The sequence below is a fragment of the Nansenia antarctica genome, assembly GCF_963989245.1.
Source record: "Nansenia antarctica genome assembly, chromosome: 6".
In the NCBI taxonomy this organism is placed as follows: domain Eukaryota; kingdom Metazoa; phylum Chordata; class Actinopteri; order Argentiniformes; family Microstomatidae; genus Nansenia; species Nansenia antarctica.
Window position 1 is genome coordinate 23,622,501 of NC_137676.1, and position 20,651 is coordinate 23,643,151.

The 20,651-nt window shown below is 46.8% G+C and overlaps 1 protein-coding gene across 1 annotated transcript in view; it reads left to right on the plus strand.

Moving 5' to 3' along the window:
- The window catches only part of ptprk (protein tyrosine phosphatase receptor type K), a gene marked incomplete at its 5' end in the record, with an annotated part of 225,802 nt that overhangs the window by 68,539 nt on the left and 136,612 nt on the right, over window positions 1-20,651 (plus strand). The window contains one exon of the mRNA XM_080533604.1: window positions 2,575-2,697. Coding sequence (XP_080389730.1) covers window positions 2,575-2,697 — 123 coding nt within the window. The remainder of the gene's footprint in view (window positions 1-2,574; window positions 2,698-20,651) is intronic.

Below are 20,651 nucleotides of genomic sequence, written 5' to 3' on the forward strand. Positions count from 1 at the left end.
TCCTGTCCCCCTCTCCTCCAGAGAGAAACAGCTTTAGCGTTGCGTCGCAGTAGCTCAGCCACCGAGGAGGAGAGACTCCAGCTCACTGAAACAAGGAGGCGTCTCCAGAGAGGCTCCAGCGGGGGGGAGCGGGGGGGGGGGGTTACTCCAGGGGAGAGACTGTCCCTGTCATCTCTAATTGTAAAGTCGCTTTGGATAAAATCTCTATGTGTCTGTACAGAAGAGGGGAGGCTGGTGGAGGTAGACATCAGAGGCTGGTGGAGGTAGAGGAGGAGGAAGAGGAGGAGGGGGGTGAGGAGGAGAGGAGGAGAATAGAGTAGAGGGGAGGAGGAGGAGGGCTGGGAGAGTGAGTGGAGGTATTTCTGTGCAAGGTTGCAGCGAAATGGAACAATCCAGTCTCAAGGCCAAGTCCTGATCAGAGGCGGTGGGGGGGGGGGGGGGGGGATGCTGTGAACGCTTCACACCAGGGGAGGCTGGGGGAGGTAGAACACCAGGGGAGGCTGAGGGAGGTGGAAATAGGAGGACGGGGGCTCATTGTGATGCATGGAACGAGGAATGGTGTTTTTGATATGACGACGTTGCATTACCATGAGCATAGTCTCCTGTAAGCCTGCCATAGTTGCTGTGATTGGCTGAGCCCCTGACCAGGACCCCTGTGATTGGCTGGGCCCCTGACGAGGACCCCTGTGATTGGCTGAGCTCCTGACGAGGGCCCCTGTGATTGGCTGGGCCCGCGGCAGCAAGGCTACCGTGATTGGTTCAGCCCCTGGCAAGGATCCCCGCGATCGGCTGAGTCTGAGGCAAGGTCCCCGTCGCGCTGTAACGCAGACAGCGTCTCTTCAGGGGTCGAAGGTCGTAGCTGCTGGGGTCGCTGGGCCCCGCGGGCCCGGCGTCGTCTGTCGATGTCTCGATTTACGTCCCGTCTGGAGAGCCGCTGCCGCTCCCGCCGTTCCTCGGCCGTCTCAGCGTCTGAGGCGAGGTCCTTAGCCGGGATAAGTGGTTCACTTAGCCGCCAGGCGCTAGCAGCATTAGCATACGTTTGATGTGGGACGGCGGCGGGGACGCAGGCGGCCGGGCCGTGTGGAGTCTCACCTCAGAGTCAGAGATGAAACGTGCCGCCGTGGAGACGGGACACGTTATTAATTCTGAGCTGGGGAAGTGTGTAGGAAATGTGTAATGTGATTCCCTCCCCCCCCCCCGCCGCCCCCCCCCCCCCCCCTCCCTCCCTGTCTCTCCCCCCCCCCCTCCCCCCCTCCCTCTGCACTGAGGAGGGCTTCCTGTGGAACTGACTCCGGCTTTGATACCCTCTCATGTCTCAGATGTATTCACAACGCCAGCGTGCGCACACACACACTCACACACACACACACACACACACACACGTACAAGCATACACACACACACACACGTACAAGCATACAACCCCCCCCCCCCCCCCCCCCCGACACGCACGCACACACACACACACACTCTTAAGCAATAATTCATAATAAACTGCGTCTCCGAGTTCGCTTGATCTCACTCAGTATTTCTGATTGGAGTTTGAGTTCCATCCATGTATCTGTGCTCCTTTCATCTTCCTGGAGGCAGCGCGGGCCTGCCGTCCTCAGGGAAGAACATGGTTCCTCCTCTCACAGCTGCTCACACCTTCCAATCAGCAACCGCTTCTGTCCACCAGTTGGAATATGTAAAAAGGGTTTATGGCAGTTCCATATTTGAAGGAGATAATTCATGTGTTTGTAATCGTAGACACGACGCGGCTCATCTGAGAAAGAGAGTTTGTCTCAATTGAACCTCTTCTTATCCACCTAATTTTTCTGGTTTTCTGCTCGAAATGACATGCCCACAGTGAATATAGAATATCTCCACAATCACAAGGGCCTTCATAATGATCTTGTTATCAAATGTAAGCTAACACCTGTGGGGTGGCTGTAGAAGTGTCAGAATCAAAATATATGTGTCTGTGTCAGAGCAAATAGAGCTAGAACATTATAAAACATCTCAAATTCAGTCTCCGCCTAAAAAAACAACAGCTTTTACAGTGAATATCACCTTGGAAACCTGATGACCAAGCCCAAATCATCTAGGAATCAGTACTCCAGGGTCTTATTAGTACTTGTGCCAAAGTCGATGCTAGTAATGTGAGCAAATGCAACTTTGTACCTGTTTTAGTACAGGTATGTTTAGGCGGACACCTATATGTTTAGGCCATTTGGAGATATTTTGGCACCATCTTTGACCTTTGACCTTTCTCATGTATCAGATTTATTTTATTTTTTGGGGGGGGGGATTTTTTTGGGGTTGGCCGACCAATGGTATGGAAATTCGGCGTTGAAACCGGACATGACACATTCTCCAGTTGGAGAAAACTGGAAGTGACTTCGGCCGTGTTTACCGTCTCGGAAACAAAATGGTGGCATCGTATTATAGCATGCAAAGTTGTGAAAAAAATGTGATATCGATGAAGAGAATTGATCGATATAAATCTGATATAATATTTTTTTTTAAATAGGAAATATCCAATGATATTCCAATGAAATAAATGAATCAATGTTCTCTTCTTCTCTTTTCCAGGAGGCTGCACATTTGACGATGGCCCCGCCCAGTGTGATTACCAGCAGGACCCCTACGACGATTTTGATTGGACGCACGTCAGCGCCCAGGAAGTGCCGTACCTATCGTCTGACCTGCCTCAAGGTGAGAGGTCATCCACATGGCCACAGCCAACCCCCTTAACTCCCCTTGACTGGTTTAATAATCTAACCTTAACCCCCCCCCCACACACACACACACACACACACGCACTGCCAGCCATGCTGAGGACCAACCTACTCCAGCACGTCCAACAACCAGCACAGCTCCTTATATCCGGTTGCAGTTCTGCAGAACACATCTTACCGTTTCCAATTACAGTTCCAACAAAGCCGTCACACTGACTTTTACATTGGGAGCTGAATGTGCAGTGTGATCTATTCAGTTGTAGTAAACGCTGCACCCAGTACGGAACACTGTAATGTTAAAGAATGGAGGAAGAGGAGGGGGAAGAGGAGGAGGAGGAGGAGGAGGAGGAGGGGAAGAGGAGGAGGAGGAGGGGGAGGGGGAAGAGGAGGAGGAGGGGGAGGGGAGGGGGAAGAGGAGAAGAAGGAGGAGGAGGGGGAGGGGGGGAAGAGGAGGGGGAAGAGGAGGAGGTGGAGGAGGTGGTGGAGGAGGCGGAGGAGGAGGGGGAGTAGGAGGAAGAGGAGGAGTAGGTGGTGGAGGAGGAGGACTGAGCTCCCAGATCTGCTGATGTGGGATAAATGGAGGCAGAAACAATAGAGAGGTAGGAAGAAGATTAATCCCAGCTACGCTTGGTGTCTCAGGGTTTTTTGTCACCGCCACAATACACTCTTATTACGACCTTGCTTTTGTCACCACCACAATACTCTGTAATTCCCCTTTAACAACGGGTGGAACTAATCATCCCTCCTCTCCCAAGGAGACAGGTCTTTGTGTTGAGACGTTAACACCGTTGTGCTGCACACATCAGACTGGGAAACAATAGAGCTCGGGGGAGGACGAGTTACCACAGAAGAAGGCAGCATAGTGAGTTACCACAGAAGAAGAAGAAGAAGAGGGTGGTGAGTTAACGCAGAAGAAGACAGCATAGTGAGTTACCACAGAAGAAGACAGCGTAGTGAGTTACCACAGAAGAAGAAGAAGAGTGTAGTGAGTTACCACAGAAGAAGAAGAAGAGTGTAGTGAGTTGCTGTGGTTCCCAGGGCCGAGCCACCTTCACCTCTCTACCCCTTCATCATCATTTGTTTTCACGTCGGATGACGGGAGAAGGAAATTAAAGCTTTTCACTTTCAGCTAAATTTGCCAATTAATAAGATATTAGGTAATTAATCATGCAAGGGAAGCCAGAAGGTCATCAGCTGATGGTGGTAATGAGGCTGCGTCTCGTCAGAGTGTTGAGGCAGGTCTTCACGGGGCGGCTGTGTCTCAGGAGGTAGAGGCTGTGTCTCAGGAGGTAGAGCCGCCGTCTAATGATCGCAAGGTCGGCAGATCGGCGGTTCGTGCCCCGGCTGGCCACATGTCGAAGTGTCCTTGGGCAAGACACTGAACCCCAAATTGCTCCCAGTGAGCGGGCCGGCGCCTTGCATGGCAGCTTGCCGCCATTGGTGTGTGAATGTGTGAATGAGAGGCCGTTGTAAAGCGCTTTGGATAAAGGCGCTATGTAAGTCAGTCCATTTTTGTGAGGGCGGAGACTAGACCAGACTAGACTAGACTAGACCAGACTAGACTAGACTAGACCAGACTAGAGGAGACTAGACCAGACTAGAGGAGACTAGACTAGACTAGACTAGACTAGACCAGACCAGACCAGACCAGACCAGACCAGACCAGACCAGACCAGACCAGACCAGACTAGACCAGACTAGAGGAGACTAGACCAGACTAGAGGAGACTAGACTAGACTAGACTAGACCAGACCAGACTAGACCAGACCAGACCAGGCCAGACCAGACCAGACCAGACCAGACCAGACTAGACCAGACCAGACCAGACTAGACTAGACTAGACTAGACCAGACCAGACCAGACCAGACCAAACTAGGCCAGACTAGACCAGGGCTGGGGGACAGCGTCTGCTGGAGAGCAGAGAAACAGGCCTAAAATGGAACTGTCTGGTTAGCAGCAACAGATGTTGCAGTGATCTAAATAAGACACACACACACACACACACACACACACAGTTCCCAGGGGGGGTTAGCAGTCTCACTGGTGTGTTCGACAACACGTCGCCATGGTGATAATGAGAGAGAATGACTGCTTCATTGGCCAGGTTCTAAAACAGGTGGGGGGGGACTGATCATTTCAACCAACCTCCTCGGCTGACTGTGAATGTTTAGAGTTTAGACAGAACCTGGCTGGAGATGAGAGGCGGGAGGCTCTCTGTGTTAGCAGCACGGACGGCTCACTCCAGAGGAATGTTGTTCTGGACTTCTCGCTGGGTCCCTCCCTTCCACCGGGTGAGAAGACAGACAGACACGCAAGGTTGTCTTGACAAACCACAGCACCCCTCCCTCCCCCCTCGCCTCCCTTCGCTGTTAAACAAAACAGCTCTCCTCCCCGACATTATCAACCTCACTCCTACAGACAGAACTAAACATTTCTACTCCTTTAATTCTCCTCCATGTTCACCCTCCTCTCTGCATAGCTACACACACCTCTCTCCCCCGTCTCCTTTCCTCCCTGCAAAGCCCTCTTCTTACACAGCTATAGCAGGAACCCCCCCCCCCTCTTCCCACACACACACACCCCCCAACCCCTCTGTAACACAGCCAATCCCGGCTACACAATGATCTGATCAAAGTGTTTCAGCTCGGCAAGCAGATCTCAGAAATGCAATAAGTTTTTATCATCAAGTAGCTGAGTGGTGCAGCTTCCTCAGACAGGGCGGTGAAGGAGGGGGGAGGGGGGGGGGCACCGACAGATAACCACTGGCATTTACCATACCTTTATCTCCATGAGAAACGCTGCTTGATTGACATTTTGGGAAAAGGTTTAGTTCCAGATTGTTCTTTGGAGCTGCGTCTGCTAACTTGAGCTGAGTTGATGGACGGCAGCGCTGCTTTAGTTTGGCGCCGTTTAAACTGGCATGGATTACACTAGCATTGTTTAAACTGTCTTTATGATTTATTCCATGCCGTAGGCTGTGTGTGTGTGTGTGTGTGTGTGTGTGTGTGTGTATATTAGGGGTGCAACGGTTCAGTTGGCCCACGGTTCGGTACGGTTCGGTATTTTGGGTCACGGTTTTCGGTACGGTTCGGTTCAGAAACAAATGCTACTATTTATTTACAAACTGTTACTTTACTTTATTTTGCTTATACATAATATGGAACTTTAACATACACATGTATATGTTATGTATATAATGTATATATCATTGTATATAAACAAAAAACACTTTCAAATGTCCAAAAATAAATAAACACTTTCGAAAGTAAAAGTGCACTTTAGCCTTGACAGCTGGTAGCCCGTATACAAACAGGAGGAAAACAAATTCACACTACAAAAGTAACACTTTCCACATAGCGTTCCAACATGTCATGTGTTGTATTCCAACGAGTTGCGACATCGTGGATTAATTTGTGTTTTGGTAAGTCTAACATATCTTGTTTAATTGTCAGAATATGGTGGGCTGTGGTGCTTTTGTGGAAGAAAGTGACTGCATGTCTGATCTTACCCAGGAGGCGGGACACCGGGGTTATTGCCACTGCCTTCTTGGCGGCGAGATTTACGACGTGCGCAAAGCAGCCGATCTGTGGCCCCAGTCCACCAGCTTCATGGATCGCATTTACGATATTTGCTGCGTTGTCTGTTGTTACGGGAATTGTTATGTTTGGCCTCTCCAACTTCCACTCAGTCACTGCATTTGTTAGTTCCTCTGCCAGGTGCGCGCTGGTATGGCTTTCGTATAGTGGACGAGTTTGCAGTACTGCGCTCTTCATCTCCCAATCCGGTGACATGTAGTGGACCGTGACAGTGAGGTAACTCTCCGTTGCCCGGGAGGTACAACCCTCCGTAGTCAGTGCAAAGCTCTGTGTTTTTGCCAAATCGTCTTCAATGCCTCTGCGCGTTGTTTGGTAAATACCGGGGATTATTTTGGTGCTGAATGATGTACGGGAGGGGACACTGTAACGGGGCTCGAGAGTTTTTATCAGATTTCGAAAACCCAAATCTCCAACCACCGAAAAGGGCTGCAAATCCTTTGCAATGAACATCCCCACTGCATTGGTTATTTTTTTGTGTTTCTCTGAAGTGGTAGTGTACGTCTGTCCGAACGCATCAGAGAGAGACTGCTGTCTGCTCACTGACGCTACCTGACTGGCTTTCCTGCTCCCAGTCAGTGTTATCGTTGAGTGGTAGCGGCGAATATGCTGGTTCATGTTAGAGGTGCAACCATTTGCATATGGCACACGCTTTAAGCAGAGCTTGCAGACAGTAATATTTCTGTCCACTGTTTCCCCCCCCTTATTGTCGTATTCAACGGGAAAAGCGAAATGACCCCACACCGCAGACTTGTAGGAATCCGGGGCTTCCTCAAACTGTTGCGGCGCTCTCAGAGCTAATTTACGAACGCAGCCAAATCGCAGCATAAACCGAAAACCGTCACGGTTCACTAGTGAATTGAGCCGTGGAACGCAAACCGTACCGTCCGTAAAAAAAACGAGAACCGTTGCACCCCTAGTGTATATATGTGTGTGTGTGTGTGTGTGTGTGTGTGTGTGTGTGTGTGTGTGTGTGTGTGTGTGTTGTGGCATATCAGAGTCTCTCTGTTGCCACCTTGTTTCGCCAGCAGTCCATAGAACATGATGGATGTCAGCCATCTTAAAGACTGGCATTTCTCTTATGTCAGCCATCTTGTTCACTGGCATATCTCTTATGTCAGCCATCTTAAAGACTGGCATTGCTCTTATGACCGCTGTCTTTTATACTGACATATTGTCAGACGTCTTCTTGACTGGCATTTCTCTCATGTCAGCCATCTTGTTGACTGGCATTTCTCTCATGTCAGCCATCTTGTTGACTGGCATTTATCTCATGTCAGCCATCTTGTTGACTGGCATTTCTCTCATGTCAGCCATCTTGTTGACTGGCATTACTCCTATGACCACTATCTCTTAAACCAACATCATGTCTTGTAGATTGGCATTTCCGTTGTTTTAGTGTGGGCATTGATGACACTGGACATTCATGGAAATTGAACACCTGAACTCTGAAAGCGATAGATTCACCAAAGGAGGGACACATTTTTTACATTTTAATTCATAAGGAATATTTTCTTACTGTACTACTTTATTACCATCGTAAGTGAATCTGAACAATACATAATAGCACTTATTAAAAGCATCTTTCAATTATTGTATTGTGCCCATCTTCATCCAACAATGTTCATTTTTTGTCTTTCTCAGACTGCTTTTATAAGCTGTCATGCAACAGCTAATCTCAGTACAACTGCCAGAGAAGAAACAGAATTGCTTTGAGGAGAGAAAATAAGCCCCGTTTTTACGGTTGCAACAGAAATGTCACTCTGCCACAACAATGGCCCACATAGTTGTTGAAATTGCCTTTAGATGGAGTGTGTGTGTGTGTGTGTGTGTGTGTGTGTGTGTGTGTCTGGGTAGGTTTTACCTCTGGTTAATACCATTGCAAAGATGCACACCCAGCTTTATGAGTGTAGAAGTGTGTGTGTGTGTGTGTGTGTGTGTGTGTGTGTGTGTGTGTGTGTGTGTGTGCGTGTGCGTGCGTGTGCATGCGCGTGCGCGTGTACCACCGTAAGTGCGTGTGCGTCCTAATCTCTGTGGCCAGGCTTCTACAATGGGATTGATCTCTTCCACAACCACCACCAAGCTGGTGAAGAACCATACACACACACACACACACACACACACACACACACAACTAAGTGTCACTAGAAACATTGTAGTTGGGTAGAACTCATATGGGTCATTAACACGCTGTTGTCCATCTGGCTACTCCGCCATGTTAAAAGTCACATCAGACAAAAACGCTAAATGCTAAGTGGGATGCTCTGATGTCACTCCGTTGGAGTTGAGATTTAAAACAGTTAGGGCAGGGGTCGGCAACCCGCGGCTCCGGAGCCGCATGCGGCTCTTTTGCCCATCTTCAGTGGCTCCCTGTGGCTTTGACCACAAATGGAAATTAACAACGATTATTTATTTTTTACGTTGCCGCGGTGTCTCTCCTTGAACTACATTCCTGCTTACGCTGTAATGTTGTAAGAGGGCCAATAGGATTCGGATATGTTGGCACATGACTAGTATTTTGACTGGACCCAACATGAGACTGGATGTGACAGGTTTTTTTCAAGAGTAGACCTATATCCACAGGGATTGACGAAGTACTAAGGCAGGCAAAGCAAGAAACTATCCACATTGTCTACAACTTTGTGGCTAGATTTATAGACGGACATCGGCGATGCACATCGATGAACGGGAGCTTCCCGGTGAGCGCTATTTGCCTACTTTTAAATGCAAAAAGCGGCTTGTCTTTAGCTCAAACCGTTTCCGAATTATGAACTTCTAAAGAAGGTATGATATTTGGAAGCGCCGGCGTTCCTGTGGCTGTGGGTCTGAGAGGGTTTAACTTAAAATAGTGAAAAAAGGACGAGAGAGGCTAGTTTTCATTTGGTACTGGAGTCTACAGTCTGTAGATTTGTCTATTTTTTGGCTGACGATCTCTTGGTTTGCTCACTTCCTCCGGATGAAATTACAAACTTATCCATATTTTTTCTCAGGCTAGTATAGCCAGATAAAAGTATCAACCCACTTGTTAAAAGGCACCAGAATACGCAAAATTGCATCTACTCTGTTAAATAAATGTTTGGGGGGAACCCCCCAGACCCCCTTTACGCTATCCTAGTGTTTCACTTTTGTAAAGCACAATACGTTTGCATTCGGTTGTATGCATATGTGCTAAGGCTTATGTATTTGTAGCCTACTATTTTGATAGTAGGCTAATATATAGACACTTACAGCATGTGTTGCCTTCATTATAAGGCTTATATAAGGCTTTACATTTTTTGCGGCTCCAGACAGATTAGTTTTTTTGTTTTTTGGTCCAATATGGCTCTTTCAACATTTAAGGTTGCCGACCCCTGAGTTAGGGGTAAGGGTTGAGATTTAAAACGGTTAGGGTAAGGGTTGAGATTTAACACGGTTCGGGGTAAGGGTTGAGATACTTAAAACGGTTAGGGGTAAGGGTTGAGATATTTAAAACGGTTAGGGGTAAGGGTTGAGATTTAAAACGGTTAGGGGTAAGGGTTGAGATTTAAAACGGTTAGGGTAAGGGTTGAGATTTAAAACAATTAGGGGTAATGGTTGAGATTTAAAACGGTTAGGGGTAAGGGTTGAGATTTAAAACGGTTAGGGGTAAGGGTTGAGATTTAAAACAGTTAGGGGTACGGGTTGAGAGATTTAAAACGGTTAGGGGTAAGGGTTGAGAGATAAAACAGTTAGGGGTAAGGGTTGAGATTAGGGGTAGGTTTGGCGTAGGGTCATCTACCAGCATAATTGTGGGTCCCTCTTCATGTCAATGTTGCCGTAAAGAAATAGAAATAGAAGAAGAAGAAGAAGAACTTTTTGCCTGCAATCAAGTTGTCAATAAATTGTTAGAATTTGGTCTTTTTTGCTCTAGGCAGAGGGTCAGCCATAGTCGACGCCCCTGGAGCAATTAGAGGTTAAGTGCCATGCTCAAGGCAGTGTTTCCTCTACATGCATTTATTGGTGGCGGGCCGCCACGAATGAATTTCCTCCGCCACGAATTGATTCAGTCCACACAAAACAAAACAAAACAAAAAAAGTTCTAAAAAAACCCTTTTTTTTTTTTTTTTAGCTGATTAAAATATATCTGATCCTAGATCAGCGCTATAATGGATGTTGACTAAAAGTGCACCTAAATCCACGCCCATCTCTCTCTAACCGCTGATCCAAAATCAGATTAATGACATTCAGTTGACGACGTGACACAAGGGCTCCTGGGGGTCATTCCACTAAAGGTGGATCAGTATAGCGGCGCTATAAATAAATGCGGCGCTCAGGGAACTCGAGATTGGATTTCAAGCCTCAGGTGATTCCTCGAATGAGGATCAGCCTTGTGTCATCAGTGTTCACAGAAGACAGGCTTACAAATCTTCGATATGGGCGTGTGCACGCAGACATACGCAGCCCAGAAGAGTCGATCTGTCGAAATGAAGATACTCCACTCTGCAGGGGTACTACATTTGCGCAGCATTCCGAATTATTGCTTTTTTATGAAGACGGAAAAATAAGATGTAAAATAGTGCAATACTGCCGCAATTAACAAGGCGAGGGAAATGGTTTGGCAAGAAATTGCTGACCGATTAAATGCGTAGGTCATACTAGCCCCAGTTATTGTTATATGTTCATATTTTAATAAATGAATATTTACTACTGTGGTGATATCAGCAGCAGGCTACAAACCTTCATATCGCCACAATGGCCTAGTGGTATCGACCGCTGCCATAGGATTTATTCGTCATTTTATATCGGTGGTTCAAATCCCTCTTCAGGCGCACTTTTTACTGCATTTCGTTGTCTGAATCTAATCTAAAATCTCATCTAAAAAAGTATGTAGGCTATAAAATTATGGTGCAGGCTAATTTACAAGAACTGACACGATTACAATGGTGTTTGAAACCTTTGCATGAAATCTTCGGTTAAATGTAAAAAAAAAAAATGAATGACCTAGTCAAGTCTCGAACTCGCAACCTTTGGAACTCGAGTCCGCAGCCTTAACCACTACGCCAGCCAGACCGCTGTGATGACGGCAATGCAAGTTGAGAGAATAACTTTTTTTTTTACACTCTTTTCTTTATTGATATATCGATCTATCTATCACACTTTCAAAATATCAAGTTATCTATCACACAATCAAACTATCTATCGATCGATCACACTTTCAAAATATCAAATTATCTATCTATCACACAGTCAAACTATCTAATCTATCTATCTCGTGTGAAGTGGGAACTAATATTTCCTAGGGAGGAACTGTCGTTCGGGATGTAGTTTCCGCCTGTGAGCCTTTTTCGACGCGCGTCTCACTATAGCCTGTGTTTTAGCCTGGTCGCGACCAGGCTAGTTATATCTGACTCAGAAGGAGCTCAACCAAGCAGCGAATTATTTGAGCCACATTGATGGCACCGAACGCAAGCTAACATTTTCGAGGCTTAAAACTTTATCGAGGCTTAGAACTTTATCGAGCTTCGTGGAATAGGGCCCTGATTGGTCTAAATGTGAACTGTGGTATTATTGTTATTGTGTACAGGCCACCGTAGTGACATCAGGGGGGTATTCCATCAACATCGCTAAAGGGAAAATCCAGGTTTAGTCTGATAAATCTCGCGAGAGTTCTTAAAAATATCCAGGCATATTCTGATAGGTCTCACGAGAGTTATCAAAAATAAGCCAGGATTTTCCTTTAGCGACGTTGATGGAATACCCCCCAGGTCAGGTGGGCAGGTTACGACGAGACAACAAGGGACCGGTATTGTAGAGCTTACAGAGCGAGTTAAAATAAAGACACTTACATTGAAATACAGAAGGACTCACGTGTATGTTTAATAGAATAACACGACATATGGTGTCAGAAGTCCTGTAAGTGAGTGTTAAGAGTTAGATCGGCCGACAAGTGTCATTTGAGCTCGTGACGGTGAGAAGGGAGAAGAAAAGATGGATGCTAATGCTAACGCGGGAGCAGCTGCAGTCCAGAGAACGGCGCCAGTTTCAAGTGCTACGTTAGCAGACATTAGCAAGTCAAAAAACGATTCTTATGTGCCGTCACTTTAGCAACGACACAGTATTGTCAAGGGGAAAAGAAGGGGAGACGATTTTTTTATTGACAACGGAATTACATGCAGCTTAAATTCAGGGAACATTTGGACAATAAGAGACACACGGGAGAAGTACGGGAAAACAGGGCTCATGTGGGTCTCATCAAAGGTAAGAGTTTGTTTTCTTTAACTCAGCTGATACTCAGCTGTTTACCGAATGCTCCATCTGACTGTGATTTTACTTCTGTAATGTGGTGGGTTGACATAATTCACGCACGGAACTATAGGTTGAGACTATTGTTCCGTCCGTAGTACCCAAGTTGTTTAGACTGTTCTATTTACTGCTTGAGTGTGTTGTTGACATGAACGATCATTAAACGTTTAGCTTTGTCATTTGATACGCCGCCTACGACTACCATCTCTCTGCACTACAGTAAACAGTTAATCAGTAACGTTAGCCGCTTTTGTGCTCATGTAGGCCTACTTCGTATTATATTATAGCTGATGATCTTTGTGTGTGTATGTGACTGTCAGTCACAAGTTTATATTCTGTATATTCATATATTATATTTTTGGGCCATCCTCTAGTTTTGGCTGTGATTATAAAAAAAAAAAAAAAAAAAATTTAGATTGTTGTTTTGAGCGCGCGTGCGCGTTTCATGCTCGTGCACGCGGGAAAAAATCGCGCGGTCACGGCTATCCGCCACCATTGGAAAAATTCCTGGAGGAAACACTGCAAGGGCACATGCAGCTCCCTCCTGAGGCGGAGATCTAACCAGTGACCTTCCGATTGCTAACCGGCCTCTCTAACCTCTAGACTACCTGCGCCCCCCAATAGAATGTCCATGGCCATGTCCTTTCTACTCTCTATTTTACAATCTCTATTCTACTATCTCTATTCTACTATCTCTATTCTACTATTTATATTTCTACTAATAGTAATATCAGGTTGTGCAAAAATGCAGTGCAGGTTGCAGTGAGATGTGACTCACTGTCATACGATGCACAATATGTTACAAACATGTGGCAGTATAGAGTTCAGGTAGGTAGTGACCAGGAGGGTATTCCACGAAGGTCGATTATCTTCTAATCCGCGATAAAGTTCTAATCGGCAATAATTTTATCTTGCGTTCGGTTCCATCAATGTGGCTCAAATAATTCCCTGTTTGGTTGCTATTCAACATAGCCTCCCGAGTTATTCTGGTCGCGAGCAGGCTAAGAGGCTGGCTAAGGTAATGCGTGCGTCAAAAAAGGCTCACAGGCGGAAACTACATCCCGACAGTTCCTCAAGTGTCTTTTAGGAAATATTAGTTCCCACTTCACACGAGATATATACTGTAGATAGATAGTTTGACTGTGTGATAGATACTAGATAATTTGATAATTTGAAAGTGTGATCGATCGATAGATAGATAGTTTGATTGTGTGATAGATAACCTGATATTTTGAAAGTGTGATAGATAGATCGATAGATAAATAAATAAAAAAGTGTAAAAAATAAAATAAAATAAATAGGTATAGGTATGTCTATCAACTTGCATTGCTTTCGTCACAGCGGTCTGGCTGGCGCAGTGGTTAAGGAAACCAGTTAGAGTTCCGAAGGTTGCGAGTTCGAGACTTGATTTTAGTGTTTTTTTTTTTTTTTTTTTTACATTTAACCGAAACCTTCATGCAAAGGCTTCAAACACCATTGTAATCGTGTCAGTTCTTGTAAATTAGCCTGCACCATAATTTTATACCCTACATACTTTTTTAGATTAGATTTTAGATTAGATTCAGACAACGAAATGCAGTAAAAAGTGTGTCTGAAGAGGGATTCGAACCACCGATTTAAAATGACGAATAAAAACAATGGCAGCGGTCCATACCACTTTTTTTTTTTTTTGTATTATTATTATTTACATTATGTACACATAGGTAGGCATCAGCCCCCTATCTCAAACTCAAAGAAACCAATAAAATAAGAAAACCCAACGTTCAAACCAACAAAAATAATAAAAGCATCAATTCAAACCAACAACAAAAAACAAACAAACAAAACAATTCATTCAAAATCATATACCAACCCTCCATCCTTCCCCACAGTTATAAATGTGCTCCCTTCCCCACACACCTTCTAAAATGTCTCCTTCCCCACATACATCCTTATCATACCTACATCCCTTCTCACCAGATCCTTAAACACCTCCCACACATCCACCACCCTCTTTTCATAATGAGCCACATTCCTTCTCAGCCTGACCGCATACCTCCCGTGACTCAATACATAATTCAGCAAATTCACATTACACCCTTTCTTCTTACCCACCACCCCAAACAACCACAACTCCTTCCAATCCATCTCCTCCACATACCCTCCTTCCCAGTTTCCACTAATCAACTCTTTAATCTTCTCCATATATACCGGTAACCCCAATCTCCCCCACTCCACATATTGGTGCATAAATGTCTCTGCTGCTTCCCCACATACATCACACATCCTATCAACATTTGCCTCAAACTTGCTTATAATAACATTGTTAAAAATCCTGTTGTGCCTCAGTAAAAAATCCATCTCCTCACATTCTATGGAGTTCCACTTCACCTTCAAGTTCTCCCATACCCTTCCCACCCTCATCTCTGGAAATACTATCTCCCATACTTTCTCTGCAGCCGGCCTCCTCACCTTCCCTTTCCTCAGTATCCTGTATATCATCCTTGTCTTCACACCTCCCATTTTAATTTTGACATCCCCCTCACCTATAAAGAACCCTACCTCTCTTCTCTCCCCTTCTTCCTCCACTTCTCTATCCACCATTGCCCTCCACTCCACTGGCATTCCTTCTTTAATCTTTTCTAACATATTCCTCGCTGCCCCCTCGCACATCTCATCTCCCATTTCCTCTACTGCATCCACCACCACCATTGCAGGCATGAATCCGGGTACAAATTCATACACCAAATCCCTCACCTTTACCAACCCAGCCCTCATCATTGCCCTATCATACAATTCCTTCCCTTCATATCTTATTCTTGGGTTTAAAAACACTGGTTGCTCCCACACCTGTCTCACATTTTCACATTCATAAGATATCCATTGTAGAAACTCCCCCCATGCCTCCAAAACCTCCCTATAGAAAGGTACTACTCCCTCTAACATCTCCTTCTTCATCTTCATATACACCCCACTCTCCCCACACCCTCCACTCTTACTGATGGCCTCAGCCATGAATATTTCCCATGCAAACTCTCTATCCCCATATAGATACTTCACCATCCTTTTCACCCTCATAGCCTTCTTTTTCACCTCCAGATTCATCAACCCCAATCCTCCATCCTTACATTCATTCTCTAATACCTCCCGTGCAATCCTTATCCCTTTCCCCTCCCATACAAACTCATTCACCATCCTCTCAACCTCCCTAACCACTCTCTCTGGCACATCCAACACACCCATTACATACACACATTTGGACATCAAGAGTGCATTGACTACCACCACCTTCCCTCTAAGCTTTAGCCTTCTCATCCTCCATAACCCTAACGTCTTCCTAACCTTCCCCAATATCCCTTCCCACTCCATGTCCCTACCTTCTCTGGATTCTATACCTAGATTTAACTAACACTCTAAACACTCTAAAGTAATCCTACCTTTAACACTCTAAAGTAATCCTACCTTTCCCTCAACCCTAACTCATCTCCCTCTTCCCTCTCCATACCTATATACTGTACATTATCTCCGACTTCTCTACATTCACCTTTGCCCCAGATGCCCTACCATATACTCTTACACTCTCCATCACCTCCCTCACACTTTCTTTGTCCCTCACTGTCACTGTTGTGTCATCCGCATACTGGCTTAACACACTGACCCTACCTCCTGGCAAACTGATCCCTCTAATCCCTGTGTTCTGTGCTATATATGATGCTAACGGCTCTGCTGACAGTGAGTACAGCAGAGCCGATAGCGGACACCCCTGCCTCACCGACCTCCCTAACCTAAAACTATCTGTAAGTATCCCATTCACCTTCACGCAGCTCCTAGCCTCACTATACATCCTCCTCACCCATCCTATCATCCTATCTCCAAATCCAAATCTCTCTAGCACTCTATATAAATACCCATGATCTACCCTATCAAAAGCTTTATTCAAATCTAAACTAACCACTATCCCCCCCCCACTAACTTTCATATACTCTATCACATCCCTAATACTGCACACTGTGTCCACTATATCTCTACCTGGTATACTATAAGCCTGTGTCTTCCCTACAACTTTCCCTATCACCCTCTTCATCCTATTTGCTAACACCCTTGCTAAAATATTGTATTCCGTGTTCAACATTGTGAGGGGCCTGTAGTTCTCTAACTTCCCCCTACTGCCTTTATTCTTGTACACAATGCTCACCACCCCCATTGCCATAGTAGCTGGCATTTCTCCTCGTTCCTCCATCCATGTGAACACTTTCAATAATATTGGCCCCAGCAACTCTCTAAACTCCTCATAGAACTCACCCACCAACCCATCTAATCCCGGACTCTTATTCTTTTTCAATCCCTTTATTGCTACCTCTATCTCTCCTATCACTATTTCCCTATCACACATTTCCTTATTATCCTATCTCCATCCTAACTGTTCCTAACACCTCTTCTATGCTCTCTTCATCCACCTCCTCTTTCCTAAATAAATCCTCATAAAAGCTCTGTACCCTCTCTGCTATCTCTACAAAATCACTAACCTTTTCTCCCTTTGCCCCCTCTAACTCTGTTATACAGTTCATACTCTGTTTCACCTTCTCTAACCCTAGAAAATACCCTGTACATTTCTCCCCTCCAATGCATACCTGGCCCTACTCCTAACAATCGCCCCTTTGCATTTCTTCTCCTCAAACTCCTTAAAATCTTCCCTAAACTTAACATACCTCCCCACATCATATCCTACCTCCTCCTCTAATCTATCTGCCTCTCTCCTCAATTCCTCCCTCAACCTCCTCTCCCTCTCCCTCTCTATTCTATTCCTATTCCTACCACCGCTGAATATTTAGGGATTTTAATAGCGAGGTGCCTCGCATTGACCACTACTTCCTCAGAGGTAGGGCAAATCAGTCGAGTGAAGCCCAGTGGCAGGATATTCACCACAGTCCACAGGGTATCAGAACCCCAGACGAAGCTCAACCAAGCACAGATCCATCAACGGACATGAGTCCAGAGCCTATCCAGCCACAGACAGCAGTAGAGAGGAAGATGAATGGACGAAAGCCTCAAATCTTGTGGCCTAAAGCCTGCCAGAAAAAGGAGTGGGAAAACACCAACACAGACCTTGTCCATCTTCTAGAAGGTCTGAAAGGGGGCGTGGAAAGAAAACTGGACAAGATTGGAGAGATCATTTACAGCTATGGAGCAGAGAGATTTGGGGTGAAAAGTAAGATCCATGGGACACAGAAGGAACCATCAGCCCATCTCAAGTCCAGGAGACAACAAGAGATTGAAAGACTTGTGAAAGAAAGAAGGTGCCTGAGAAAACAGTGGAAGAAGGCCACAGAAGTGGAAAGGAAAGGACTTGAGGCACTACAGGCCGACATCAAGCAGCGTCTTGCAACACTGCGAAGAGCAGAATGCTTGAGAAAGCAACACAAGAAGAAAGAGCGAACGAGGACTGCCTTCTACAGAGGTCCCTACAAGTTCGTCAAAGACCTCTTTGTCAAGGAGAAAACGGGGACCCTCAAAGTACCCCATAAGGGAACTAGAGGAGCACCTGAGGAAGACCTACTCTGACAACCAGAGGCATGTGCCAGCCAGCATTCCGGATGACATGCCACCAATCCAACCACCTGAGCACCAGATGGAAACAAGGCCCCCTACATGGAGCGAAGTTGAGAGCACAGTAAAACGGGCAAGAACAGCCTCAGCCCCTGGGCCCAACGGCGTTCCATACAGGCTATATAAGAACAGTCCAGGCGTCTTGAAGTACCTCTGGAAGCTAATGAAAGTGGCATGGGAAAAGGGAATCATACCAAAGGCATGGCGAAGGGCAGGAGGGATCCTGATTCCCAAAGAGAAGAATTCCTCAACCATCGACCAGTTCCGCCAGATCAGTCTACTGAATGTGGAAGGAAAGATTTTTTTCAGTGTTGTGGCCCAGAGGCTCTCAGTATTCTTGCAGAAGAACAACTTTGTCGACACCTCAGTGCAGAAGGCAGGGATAAGTGGATTCTCAGGATGCCTGGAACACACAAATGTCATCTGGCACCAGATACAAACGGCCAAGAAGGAGAAGAAAGACCTGCATGTGGTTTTCTTAGATCTTGCCAATGCCTTCGGGTCAGTGCCTCATGAGATTTTGTGGACAGCGTTCAACTTCTTCCAAGTCCCAGAGGGCATCACAAGGCTGGTCAAAGCCTACTTCCAGGACCTCCAGTTCTGTGTTACAGCACAAGCCAGTACAACTGCTTGGCAGCACCTTGAGATAGGCATAATGGCGGGCTGCACCATCTCTCCACTGGAGTTTACCATGGCAATGGAGCTCATTATTCGAGCATCCCGATGGGTTGTTGGAGGGGAACGGTTGAAGAGCGGTCTGCGTCTTCCTCCAATCAGGGCGTACATGGATGACATGACGACAATAACAACAACAAACGCATGCACCAAACGCCTGCTGGATAAACTCCAGGGAAACATCAAATGGGCACGAATGGAGATTAAACCCAGTAAGTCCCGCAGTATCTCCATTGTCAAAGGCAAGCTCGCCAATGAGAGGTTCCACGTCAACAACGAGCCAATACCAACAGTTCTGGAGAAGCCTATCAAAAGCCTTGGCCGCTGGTATAGCGCAGAACTCAAAGACTCGAAGCAGGTGGAACAACTCAAGCAGGATACAATCAGTGGCCTCAAGCAGATCAACAACACTGCTCTCCCTGGGAAGCTGAAGCTGTGGTGCTTTCAGTTTGGACTGCTGCCCCGTCTCATGTGGCCAATTTCCATCTACGAGGTCACACTATCCCATGCCAACCGGCTGGAGAGACTGGTGAATGCACAAGTGAGGAAGTGGCTTGGACTGCCGAGAGGCCTTAGCAGCATAGGCCTGTATGGCAACGGAGCCCTCTCCCTACCAATCTCAAGCCTGGTGGAGGAGTACAAATGTGCCAAATCAAGGCTGGAAATGACTCTCACAGAATCCCGGGATCCATTCGTCAGAGGTGCTGCTCCAATCCTAGCAACGGGGAGGAAATGGAAGCCATCTGCAGCAGTTGCGGTGGCAAAGACCGCCCTCAGACACCGGGATATAGTGGGGCATGTCCAACATGGCAGAGGGGGCCTTGGCTTGGAAACAACAACACCCACATGGCAAAAGGCTACTCCAACCGAACGGCGGAAGATGGTGGTTGAGGAGGTGCGCCACCAGGAGGAAGCAGCCAGGTGCGCCAAGGCAGTCTCCCAAGCCCAGCAAGGCCGCTGGATGAAGTGGGAGAGCGTGGAGAGGAGGAAAATCACGTGGAACGAGCTGTGGAGCATGGAGTCTAATAGGCTAAGTTTCATCATCAGAGCCACATATGATGTCCTGCCCTCTCCTACCAAGTTACATCTCTGGTATGGAGAGGACCCAGCCTGTCTCCAGTGTGCAGCCCCAGCAACCCTCAAACACATCTTGGTGGGTTGCAAGACCAGTCTAACTCAAGGAAGATACACCTGGCGCCACAACCAAGTGCTAAAGTGCTTGGCTGCCGAACTTGAGCACAAGAGGGTAACCACCAACGCCATGCCTCTAAATGCCCAGACTACCTTTCCACGGAAAACAACCTTCATCCGGGAAGGGGAGAAACAGCGGACCAAGCCATCACCTCCAGACTCAGGCCCACTGAACGCAGCCCGGGATTGGGAAATGCGGGTAGACCTCAGCCAGAGGCTCACCTTCCCACCCGAAATTGCAGCGACCAACCTGCGCCCAGACCTAGTCCTCTGGTCCAAGTCCTGCCGGCGTGTCTTCATCGTAGAACTGACGGTCCCTTGGGAGGAGTCCATCGATGAGGCATTCGAACGGAAGACGCTGCGGTATGCCAACTTAGCAGTCGAAGCAGAGGGGCGGGGCTGGAACGTGAAGGTGTGGCCAGTGGAGGTGGGCTGCAGAGGCTTTGTAGCCAGCTCCACCACAACGCTCCTGAGGGCAGTAGGGATCAGAGGACAGGCCCAACGGAAGGCAATCAGAGAACTGTCCACTGCAGCAGAACGGAGCAGTCACTGGCTGTGGCTGAAACGTAGGGACCCAACATGGGCTCCCAAATGACCACGTGGTGCCACCGTGCGACACACACCC